Source organism: Dromaius novaehollandiae, chromosome 6, assembly GCF_036370855.1.
Source record: "Dromaius novaehollandiae isolate bDroNov1 chromosome 6, bDroNov1.hap1, whole genome shotgun sequence".
In the NCBI taxonomy this organism is placed as follows: Eukaryota; Metazoa; Chordata; class Aves; order Casuariiformes; family Dromaiidae; genus Dromaius; species Dromaius novaehollandiae.
This window is the reverse complement of record NC_088103.1, coordinates 13764386-13777128: the sequence shown is the minus strand read 5'-3', so window position 1 is coordinate 13777128 and position 12743 is coordinate 13764386. Positions and strand designations below refer to the sequence as shown.

The window sequence follows — 12743 nt, the reverse complement described above, 5'->3', positions numbered from 1 at the left end:
AGGCAATGTAAAATAGATGCCAATTAAAATTAGGCACAAGCCTAATTTTCACCTATAAGAAAGAATAGCTGGTTGTATCGCACTGCTGTGCTCGGACACGGCCACTTCCCACATCCTTTCACCGATCACTGTTGAAGGCAAACGCGGCCGCGCCAGGCTAAGGAGCCGCTCATAAGACCAGCGTTAGGGAGAGGAGGGGTAGAGAGAAAGCAACTGTTGACAAATCTAACCGTGGAGCTAGTGATGAGATATATGACTTAACACCTTTATTTATTATACCACATTTACAAAAGAAATGGGAAATCATCTGCTGTTACCACATCATCTTTCAGATGACTGCACAGTGGGTGCCTAAAGCAACAGACGTGCTACCGTTAATTTTATTTAGTATTGATGCTCTGCTCAGGGTGTTGCTAGGGCTCACCCGCTGCAGAATACTAGCAAATGCTTTGTTTTAGGAAGCGCTAAAGCTGACAGTGAAGGCCCAAAGTGGCAGCTAAAAAACTGCTTGGTCACAGATGGGGAAGCCAAGGTGACTGATACATGAGTTTATTATTATAGTATAATTTTTCCCCCTCGATTTGGGCTTCCCAAGCCCTTGGCCAGGGGTGCAGCAATCCCTGCCCTTACAGGATGAACAGCTTCCACTGACAGTTGTTTCTTTCAGTGAAAACTGGGTCAGGGTCTTCTCATCCCCTTGAAGAAGCTTCTCCTTCCCCACCGTGGCATTTAGGAGCACTGTGCGGCAGCAGCAAAAGATCAGAGATCACGCCAGTTCACCTCCCGGGGCACTGCTCTGGCAGATTGCCACCATCGACGTTATTGATTTCAGACTGGGCTGTTGCTCCTGGCTAGCCATGTTTATTTAACTTTCCTCTCTTTCGCGCTGTGCGTCCTGGGACCTCCCATTTAGAGCAGACTGGGTTCTCCTCTCCGGCCATGCAGAAGGGCTCTCCTGCTAGGGCTGCGCTCAGCCACGTGTGAGAGGAGGGCAATCAAGGAGGACTGTCCCTCTGTATGCGATATTGGCTTTTCCACTAGCTCTCCCTTTCCACAGGGTTTTTTCAGGATGATATTTAGGGCTATATCTGGGCTGTTTCAGATGGGGTACTTACACTGTGCTTACCCCACTCGGACATAGATATTCTTCAACCTTGTTTTACTTATTGCCGCTGTCCACCTATTGATTATTGGACAGTATTTAAAACTGGGTTACTGCTGAGCAATCCCCCCCAATCCCCCAAATATATGGACACTTCAGACTTCTCTAAACTCTTTTTTCTATTCATAGAACTAGTACACATTCAAATGTTTATTCTTTCACATCCCCCTGAAATCTTACACTATGTTTTGCCTTGCCTACAGCAAATTGTAATCCAAACAGGGCTGTGACCAGCTGTTTAATTTTCTCAAAAGTCCATTTACACTGTAGTACAAGTATGACGAAACACATTAATAATTATGTACATTGTACTGAAAAACATATTACACCTCAAAAGTCATCCTGTGGTGCAATACAGGAACACTACCTCTGCTAAGCACCGCAGTAACCCCAAGCTCCTCCCAGCCTACACAGATGGTAAGATGCAAAAATATGAAGTTGGCTGGCTATGAGAAGGTACTAAGGAGACCAGACAAATGAAGGCATGGTTTAGTATTCAGTAGGATGGAACTTCACTGGAACCAAAAACGTTAAATTTTTCTACGTCTCTACTTGCTTTTTTTTTATTTCTTTTTTATTCACCAGTGGAACCACTTTAACAGCTTACAGAGCTTTATGTGGATGTGAGACATTAATAAACAAGGTCAAGGGGTCCCTGTTGTTGCAAGCTGTAGCATATACATTCTAGAAGGAACAGAGCTAGATAGGGAATAAAGTGATATAAAAATCTTATGTATTGTTCCCCCAGAGCAGCCGGTACTTGTACCTTGGCAGATGCGTGAGGTGAAGCTCCCTGATCCAACAGTAGAAGTGCCACTTTTTGATTATCGTAGTGTGCAGCTACATGCAGTGGTGTTAAACCGCTCTAAAAACACATGCAGAACAAACAAGTGCTGTTACAGACCACCTCCAGGGAAAACTCATGAGTTTGGAAAAATTAAAGTAGACAAGGTGAAAAAGACACTGTTATTATTCATTTATGTATCGAGAATCTTTAATAACTTTTGAATCAAAAAATGATCTGAAAATCATTACTGAGCTGTGAAAGCCCAGTTAACCTTTCCCAGGCTCGGACAAACAGAGAAGCCCCCAGCACAGAGCAGGCAAAGAATTTTGACCCTGAGGTCAAACCCTTGGCACTGTTTTTCTTTTACTGCAGTGGATAAGTAAGCCATCCCTTGCATCTGTGAAAATCTGAGCTGGGCTGGCTTAAAAAGGTTGAGGTCCTACTGGGCTTTGCCCCCTGTCATGGGAGCAGGAAAAGCAGAGCCAGCTGCCTGAAAACTCTGATAAGGACTGTAAACAGTCTGAGCAGACAGCTCAGGAATGGCTTGTCTCCATTCCCCTGGATGGATACACAGAGGACATAAAATTTTGTCGTCAATTAATGACAGTAGAAGGCACTTTTGTCAAGAGTCTGCTGACTCCTAGCAGCTCCAAGAGGGACTGGGATATAAAACCTATACCAGTTAAACCTCACCTATGAACATTAATGTGTGTGGTGGTAAGTAGGTGGGATGGTATTATTAGACTATTATGTGTATATAGGCATTTGCTATGCAAGTGGCAGTGGCTTCTTCTGGCCCACCTTTCCAGCAGCGTCTGGAGATGCGTTCTTCTGCAGCAGGAGGTTTGCTACTTCAATTTTCCCGTATTTTGCAGCCACATGTAGAGGAGTAAATCCTTTCTGTAAGAGAAAGCAGTTACATGGCAGCCTCAGGCATTCTTTTTCCTAGAGTGTCTGGAGGTCTGCAGCAGAGAATGACTCTGATCTACAAGGAGACTGCTGTTTCCTCCCCGCCCCTTGCATAGTCCAACCATCCCTAGAGGCAGCAAGCCTACAGCTTCCCTATTCCTACGGCCCTGACAAGCCTAGAAGTTCTCCTTAGCAGGGGAAAATCACATCTTTATTAAAATGACTGTAAAAAGGGAAGAGCAAGTTCCTGTCCTCACACCAAAGGTCCAAGAACAAGGATGAGTAACAGCTTATCAACTGCCGTAAGGAATTTCTGCCCTGCATTCCTCTCATTCTGAAACAAATGCATGTCTAATCACTTGGATACGTGATACATCAGACTGACATAAAAACACAAAGCTTTGTACCCTTCTAACAAAGCACAGCCTCATTCTTACGTTATTTGTATGCACATATGACTCTTCAAGCATCTAATTCACAAGCTACAGATTTATTTTACTATTCAAGCTATCATTTTTGCAACTCCTTTACCTTGGTGATGATAGCTAAAGATGCACCATGATCTAAAAGAACAGAAGCTACATCTTCATGTCCTTCTCGAGCAGAAAGATGCAGGGGTGTATAGCCAGACGTTGTAGCTGCATTTGGAGATGCTCCTTGCTGTAGCAGCTGCTGTACTATATCTGCTTTTCCCAGTCGAGCAGAAATGTGCAGCGGTGTTTGGTCATCCTAAACATACAGAAAACAGCATAGTCCTATATAAGGAAACAAGGGTTCATATTTGGATAGAAAATATTTGCCTGAATTCTATTGCTTTTTGAAATTGCCGGTGAACATTAATTCTACTCAAGTCTCACCTACTGAGTATTGAACCCTGGTTTTCTCTTTATCATGTCGTAAAGATACCTGGTGCTTTGCTGAGGCATCACAAAACGTTCCATACAAATACCTAACCCATAAAAGTAAATAAAACTGACAATTTTCTTAATCTGGACTTGCCTCGCTTTGCTTTGTCATTAAATTGCATTGAGTTTCCTGCTGAATTTGAGACCTTCCTCAGAATGCAGTGAATGCATACCTCTTTTCCCCACATCTTGACCTCTTTTATGATTCCCAGCAATATCTAACAACTTAATCATTGTTTGGGATGACTTGAAGAGCCTAGTGTACTATTGCCTAGTAACTTCTACTAGATAACGTATTTTGTGCTTTTTTATTGGTGACCATTTGTTGGACGTTTGATACTTTGTGACTTTACAGTAGGAGGTATCTAAAATGAAAAAATCAAAGATTAATATCTATATACTATTTTAAGGAAACAGATCATAACTAAATTCAACCATTTAAAAAGAATAATAGGAACAAAAAACCCACTGTGGTGCCAAAATTCCCTTTCTTTTTCCAACCGCTCATTCAGAACAACATAATCTCATTGATTCTAAGTATAGGGGTTGTCCTATCATGAGTCTCAAATATTATTTATTTTTCTTCAGTGACAACACTGAGGCAATCTGTGACCTTGTGCTGACTGTATCAGAGACAATTTCTTCCTTCTTCATTATTTGTTTTTGCACTTTTGTCCCCCCTGTTCCTCGTTGCACAATCCTTGGAATAAGCACACTATCACAGTAGTATGGCCAACTAAGCTTGTGCCTTTCTCTTTTCCCATTCCTCATAAACCGTTCAAACACCTTTCTCTCTCCATCTTTCCCTACTGAATTCACTACTTTCCCTGCACTTCTGCATCCTGCATCAGAGAAGTTCTGGGGTGTTCTTTGCTAGTGAGACTTCTGCCCGTGCCCATCCTGCAGTACTGACTTTACACCTTTGGGATTTAGGACGAGCCAGTGTCAGGACATAAGTGCGGCTTTTCTTCAGGGTGATTCTCCTCCCGTTGCTGGACAGTGTTTATGTTATGCTTAAATGTTTCCAGTTCAACACCTGTTTCACACAAATTCCTCATGGCTAACAATAGCGCTGGCGTATGATCTATTACTTCCATTGAGTTATTAGTTATGATAACAAAACTGAGCACAAACAATGGCAGTTTGCAAAAATTAAATCATTGTGTGAAATTATTTAGAGAATATTTGCATGACTGTGCTTCTGAGCACGAGCTGTTCACTTTCAGGATGTCTTTGGTGATTTGCAGACCACATGATTCCCTCCTGTTGTCAGACTGTTTGCAGATATGAAAGGCACCTGCTAGAAGGATTTAGTCAGAGTTCCTTATAAGTAAACATTCTCACTGGTAACTTTGTTTGTGAGCCAACTCTTAGATGATAATTTCACAGGGAAAAATAGACTACTTTGAAATGTTATTCATTTAATGACTATTTGCAAAAAGGTTTTCTTTGTCTGACCTCCTAAAGCTGACATTTATTGCCTACATTTATCTTCTTTCCCCATTTGTTTCCTCAAACTCTCTTATTTCTCTAATTTTGTATCCATCTTTATTGTCTCTTGACCACTTCTTATTCCTCCTCCCTTATCTTCCTCAGTTGCAGTTGTTTCTATAGGTTCTGTTTGTTTTTTCCCAGCCCTGTGCTACTTCCCTCTTCTGTGCTTTCTAGACTTTCCTTGACTTTCCACCAATGCCCTCTCCTGCCCCAGCTCCCTCATCCCATAGACAGGCCAACGCAGCTCGCAGTCAGGTCAAGTGAGGGACTGTCTTGGCCCTAGAATTCCTCTTTTCCTCCTGTACCTGCCCTTCACTGTTTGAGCTACATCTTAATAACCATTTGCTGCTCTTCAAGTGTCCTCCCGATTCTTTCCCTCCATTAACCCTCTTGATTCTTCTGCCTTTCACAGCATCTCCCACAGCACCAGTTATCTCCAACTAGCTGTCACAGTATCCTCCCTTATATTCCACTCTTTGGGATGCTGATAAATAATGTAAATTTATTAATTTCCCATTCTTCCACAACAGCAGTCTCACTGCAACCAAAACAGCTTACCACATTCATCCACCTACTACCAGACTTGCTCTCCTTAATCTTCATCTGCTACTGAGAAATTCCTACAGGTAAATTATTCTTCCTTTGATGGTATCACTGCATCTCCAGCTTGCCTGAGACGTGCCCCTCCAGCTCTCCTTCCTATCCTCTCCACAAAGCTCCCAAGCCTGTTTTCTAAGGACCGTCAGAGCTGGCGTCTTTGCAGTGGGCTCTTTATGAGGTGTTCTTTAGAGGTATTAGAATACTTCAGAAGTATCACTGAATGCAAACAGCCTGATGTTTTAGGGATATGACAGCAGACACCAGTAGTGCAGGGATTACAGTTTTGCAGAAATAAAAGCTTATTTGAGGCATTTTCCCCCTGTATGAAATAAAACTCTTCAAACATGGAACAATTTATGTTAAAAGTTGGTGAAAAAACAGGCATGGAACCAGCTTGATATCTCTTGCCTTCTCTCTTACATGCAGCACACTCACGACTATAGTGACAGAGTGTGTAACAAAACATCATAGTGGTCATTACACCAAAACCCATGGCTTCATCTGCCTTTCTCTTCCCAAAAGAGATGTGCAAGAACAATATGACTCCTTGCTTTGTTAAATATAAACAGTCTACAGTTGTTATACCTAGACCATCACACCTTACCTTAGCTTTAGCTTCCACCTGAGCTCCATTTTGTACTAGGTATCGAACGACTTCTGTTTGGCCAGCTCTGGCAGCCATGTGCAGTGCTGTTTCTCCTCTCTAGCATGCGGCAGCAGAACCAAAATATCATCAAAGATCCCAGGAAAAAAAACAAATGAAAACCAAAATTCAACATGTTTCATAAATATAAAATACCAGTGACCCAGTTCAAAATAATCACCACAAGGATATTTTGTAGCAGTCATTTCTGAGCAAGATGGGAGATTAAGTCAATATTCGACCTCTGAGCTGTGTGCTGCAAAGCAATTTATTTCTGGGTTAGTTTCTCAACATAACAGTACCTTTGTGTTTAGCATTTTGCTGAAAAGAAACACTGCAGTTTTTGTATTCAATAGCACTTTATTAACAGTGTTAAAAATTATGTCCATTCAAATGGCTCCCAATTTGGTCAAACGAAAATTAAAAATTATTTCAAAGTTTATATACTCAGATAGGCATATCTTTCTTGGCTTTCCTTCTGCTGTGCCCTATGCCTCTACCATCATTTGTTATTTGACAAGCACTCAGATGAGGGAACAAGGAGAAAAAAAAAATCTTTATTATGTACATAAATCCAAGGCTTCATGCAATTAACAAAAGACAAATCCAATGAAACTAGAATGAATTCAGGAGGGAAACTGCTTGCTAGATATGTGGACATTGATATGTCTTAAGGTCTAAATACTCACTAATTTACAAATGGTGTTGCATACATATATAAAATATAGTTCGATTTGCAGATGAAGACTTTAATAAAAGATTCTGTTCTAACTGCACCTGCATATGGAAGTTGGAGGGGAGATTTTGATGCCAAACTGTTAAAAAAAAAATCTATTTGCCTCTCAATTTTCAGCTGTCCATCTAAAGATGACTTCAGTTTTTACACATGCCCTGGGAGCTTTGGGGCACACAGTGCACATCCAGTAGAAAAGCGCACTTGTATGGCTGTATGGACACATGCAATATGTCCTGACAATCTGCTGCAATCTGTTGATAACAGCAGAACTTCCCTTAAATGGTAAGCCCCCGGGGTGCAGGGAGAACAGTGATCAACAGTCAAGTACACATCTCAAAAATGACATATGAGAAGCTACAGTGAGTATGTTCTCATTCTTTCCTTAGAAAATAAAGAGAATAAATAGAGCCTGCTTAAAGCCAGCCTCTTTTGAGGTTTCTTCAACCTGTCAAACATCTCCTCAGTAGGAGTTTGCAGGCTGCACTTTCCCGTGACTTCAACAGGAGCCATGACTGCTAAGGAGGTGGATGGCAACTTCCAAAATTAGGCACTTTGCATCAGTGCTCATGTTATAATGCATTCACACTTCTGCCACAGTGAAAAGACATGTTACTCACCACATTGGTAGTGTTGGGCGATGCTCCATGATGCATTAGCTGCGATACAATATTTACATGTCCCATGAAGGCAGCAACATGGATCGGAGTAAGCCCCGACTGAAAACCAAACCAAAATCAAACTTAGCTGTCTACTTTTACAATACTTTCTTTGATACCCATGGGGAAAAATGAGTTATTTTAAAATAGGCAAGCCCAAGTGCTTGCTCTTCCGAGAGGATCTTGTCTTTGCAAAGACATATACAGATGCTTATAGTAAAGTGCACACAAACATATATGGGTATGACTCACAAGCGAACATAAAAAAACATTCCAGGAATTCATTAATTCTTCAAGGCTAAACTCAACTATAGCTAAGCAGGACTTTTTCCTCAAGTTTTTACTTCTATGTTCTATTTAACACTTTCTAATAAAAAGATAGAAATCTTTGTTAAATGCCGTTTTGAACCAGAAAAAAAATTGGATAGGATTGTTCCTGGTACAAAGATAGTACTTCTTGGAACATATAACTAATTTTAAAAAATGTCCATTCTCCCCACCAAATCCAATTGCTTTTGGGTCCATAAAAATGCATATTGATCTCAGTGGTGAGCTCCATCCCCACTGTTTCTCCAGGAGGAAGGGAATTCGAAACTGTGGCATCCAGCCAGAGAGGCCCAAAGAGAAACGACATTGGCTGAAGAGAATCTCCCTGCCCTCGAGACCTCGCAGCACCACCAGCATTGCAAAGCTGTACCACTGCCCTTCTACAAGATAAAAAGGATCAACAGGAAAGAAAAAGGGAGACGGAGGAGAAGGGGGAATACGGGAACAGTCATTTAGCAGGGTATGACCACGAGGATTTTGCTTCAGAAATCTAATTAATAGTTAATATTACTCCAAGTAAAAGTACCCTAAAGCCCTCTTCACAGCTGCTTCTGCACAGCTGTAGCAACAGTCAGCCAGGGGCTGCAAGGGAGTTTCACTACCAGGAGGGAAGCTCAGTGGATCTCTGGATAACCCCTGATTCAGGGAGCTACTCCGTAGAGGCACACAAATCTCAGGAAGGCAGAGGTGAGGGAAATGCAGTCCTTTTTCTTTTCTCACGCAGAACAGCAAACATGAGTAGGAAGGCAGGCTAAGTGGTTGAGTATGTTATTTCTTTTTCCTCTTTTGCAAAAATTAGTAAACGCTTTTAAAATAGTAGTCTGCAGGAAATAAAATGCATGTGTGTCATATTTGATCATACACTGTAACTCATACTCCAGAGATTCAAGCCTGCAGCCTGAAAAAAGTTGCTATAACTACAAATAGAGGTGTGGAATCTACCTTGAAAACAGAATTTATCATAAAAAATGGTAATAAGCATTACCTTTAATAATCAGCTATACATACAACAATGCCTATTTATGATGCATCACATTTGGCACCGCTTCCCCTTGCCGCACTGTTTATTCAGAACTTGCAAAGAAGACAGCTTGCTCATTTTCAGATTTCTTTGCAGAGGAACACTGTCAAACTTTCTGGTCAACGTTTTTGATGGCCAGGTAAGAGTTACAATAATCTTTCTGACTAGGGAAATAGTGGCTTATACATGGATGCTAAGTATCAACTCCTAATTCTGCCTTGAAAGGTTGTTACAGTATAAACACAGCCAGTGAAAGACACAGAAAGGAAGGCAGAGCACTGGAGTAAAGTACCATGATAAATCTGAATAAATGCAGTCCAATGTGGTTTTGAGATCCTGTGGGGAGGTAGTGGCAGGACATAAAGGAAGAGCTTTCATTTTTGGAAAGTGCTTGCTTGAAAGAGGGTGGAGTTCAGAGGAATTCAGAGGGTGCAGATCAGACTGCTAACTTGGTTTATTCACACAAGACAGCATAGTCAAGTACTGCAGTTATTTTCATTCTTTAAATCCTCTGTATTTAGAGGGGATAAAATTGAATAGATCTGCCTTTCTACTTCCATGGTGACTGAACCGTAAACATGGAAGACAGACATGGCTCTTTTGTCAAGGTTCTTGTTGTGCCTCTTACTCATTTACTAACTTAACTTCAAACTGGAGTCTACAAGTTGAATCCACAACATGTGGTTTTGAAAAGCTAGTCTGGAGATGTGTGAGCTGTAGCAAGGGCAGACTCAGTACCCTCTCAAGAATGCCAGAATTCACGTATATTCAGAGGATGCACTGCAAAAAAAGAAAGGGAAGTCTTCATGCAGGAAAGCTTTCTAGTCATCACCCAAAGATTTAGGAATGGAATGTATGATTTGCTACTGAATAACTACAACAAAAACCCATGAATCAAATGAAACTCCACTTTGGAGAGATGAACTATTCCTAATTATATCTTGTTTAATCAATGGAATAGTTTTTTCTTTTCTTAACCTGACTTCTTTCACAGTGGTCTCACATATGTGACCTTCCCTCCTAGCTTAGCAGAACGTATTTTCACATACAGGAATGAAATTTTCCATAGGTTCTCAATTAACCTCTCAAATATGCCAGTAACTATGTGTAACTATGTGTAAACAATCTCACACTGACTGAAGCAATAGCATACTGATTTCTGTTTATCTGATCTGGAATCACCAGTGATGGTAGGTGAATATCATTCCATGTGGAAAGCCAAAACAAGGTCCGTGAATCAAACCATCTTTCAAAACAGGACTCGAGTGAAGCACAGTCCTCACTCTGGTCTCCTTAATTGTACAATTATCATCTTCTGTGCATTAAAGCACAGGCAGAAATAAGCAGAAATGGTAGATCATTTTTAAAATTTTATCTGTTATGCTTCACCTGTTATCTCTTCTATCCCAAGGTCCGTCAATTATCGGGGTGTTGTGAACCATTAGGGCAACTGAATTTATTCCGTTTTATTATTTGTTGATATCTGGTTGAAAATCATTATTGACTTGAATGACATATGCTCTTTTATAAATATTCAGATATTAATCAATATAGTCATGATGTATTTTGTATCAGAAACAAAGACAAACATGCAATGACTACTTCTTACCTCAGTTACAGCTTGGATAGATGCACCATGCTTCAGAAGAAGTTCCATTACTTTTATTCTGTTCTTCTTGCAGGCAATGTGAAGAGGTGTGAAACCATTCTGTAAATGAGAAAGAACACACTTTTTGACACCACACGTCATTACAAATTAGAATTGGGTGGGGAATTCACATAAAACGTTCCTCTGATAACAAAACACCCTCCTAATTTGCTTTGATTTCACTAAATTGTACATGTAAAAGAGAGGAAAAAGAATTAAAAAACAAATTTTATATAGCCATTTAAATTATAAAATAAGTTGTCCAATCCAATAAATTCTTTTTTTTCTAAAATTCTCAGTTTACCAAAAATTATCATAGATTTCATTTTTGCTTAACCACAATCATTGATTTTTTTCTTTTTCCACTTTTCAGAACTGCCGGTCAAAAAAAAACCCCTTATATTTGCAAGCTCTGGCATTTGGAACCTTTTCCTGAACTATTCTTATTTTCATGCTTTACTTGTTTTCTGTTGTTTCATCTCATGACAAATAAGAAAGATATACCTTTAAAGGTTTGCTCTGCTGCAAAGAGAAAATAGTAGTAAGAACAGTTTTCTCTTTCATTCCTTGTCTGCCAATTTAACGTAAATACAATTATTTTGTCCTTTCCTTAAAAAGAAAGTCTACGTGCAGCAGAGCAAACATTTAAAACTATCTTCTTATTTGTCATGAGATGAAACAACAGAAAACAAGTAAAACATGAAAATAAGCTGTTCAGAGCATCCCAGACACATAAAATGCAGCTACCAGCACTAGGCTGGATGCTGATGCCGCTCTGCACATGTACCAAAACAGCCTTCGCAGCACGATTCTGAAGACAGCTGACAATGGGGATTCAGATCTGATCACACTTAGCTTCGTTACCTACCACGTAGTAACGAATACCCATACGCTTCCCTAGCACGAGGTCAGTGCAATTGTCTGCTCCCATTTAGCATAAAGAGCTCGCGGCTCCCATTCCTTAGCAGTGGGCAGCGAGCAGGGAAGGCTGGGACACGCTGCAGGCAACAAGGAGCTCGGGCTAAGGACATTGCCCACAGCCGCCTTCTGCTTAACTGGCCTGGGCGAAGATCAGGACAGAATAAGAGGAATGATTTAGGGGATAAGTAAATTTATGGCTGGATTACCAGACCAACGAGAGGCTACTGCCTGGAACTCAACAAAGATAACACATTATATGATGCTTTAGTTATTTCATGATGCTTTAGTTATTTCAGAGAGCCAAAATAAATATTACAAGCCTAAAAGCCTGCTCACTTGCCAATAACAGAGAAATAAATCCATATTCCACAATACCTTGACCAAAGACACCCGAAGACAGGTTGATCTGACACAGGAAACAGTGGCAAAGAGAAAGAAATCTTTGGACCCTGTGTTGTTTTCAGAAAACAGTCAATCCCACCCTGCTTGTGGGGGCTTCAGGAACTCACATAACATTTTGGGAATTGAATGAATTAGTAGCATCAGGCTGTGAAACCAACATTCAACCCAATTAATATCAGAATTTAAATCTTTTGAAATGGTTATTGAAGACCCATCTATAAAGACATTTTAAAGACAGTGGATTGCAAATTACAAACAAAATGCATTTAGTTTTCACACAGTTTAATTACACTAAGAGATTTTGCTGCTGAAGTTGTTCTTAAAGTAGAAAGGCATATGACTCCCTTGACATAATTGTAGAATATTACAAATGTGTTACACAACTCATTGTTTTTTTCTGCTTCAGATCTTAGAGCTAATACAAATTCTCTCAGTTTTAAGGGCTACTGATTATTTTCTCTTTACAAACATTTAGAGAATCAGAATCGCTTCCATACTAATAACTAACTACAGCAGTTATGCCTGCAGCTGC

The 12743-nt window shown here is 40.3% G+C and overlaps 1 protein-coding gene across 1 annotated transcript in view; it reads right to left on the bottom strand.

Annotated features, from left to right (window-relative positions):
- Positions 1–12743, bottom strand: part of ANK3 (ankyrin 3) — a 354620-nt gene that overhangs the window by 96654 nt on the left and 245223 nt on the right. Inside the window, exons 12-17 of the mRNA XM_064513712.1 lie at positions 10850–10948; positions 7854–7952; positions 6462–6560; positions 3390–3587; positions 2751–2849; positions 1929–2027 (exon numbers count right to left, since the gene is read on the bottom strand). Of these exons, the coding sequence (XP_064369782.1) occupies positions 1929–2027; positions 2751–2849; positions 3390–3587; positions 6462–6560; positions 7854–7952; positions 10850–10948 (693 nt within the window). The remainder of the gene's footprint in view (positions 1–1928; positions 2028–2750; positions 2850–3389; positions 3588–6461; positions 6561–7853; positions 7953–10849; positions 10949–12743) is intronic.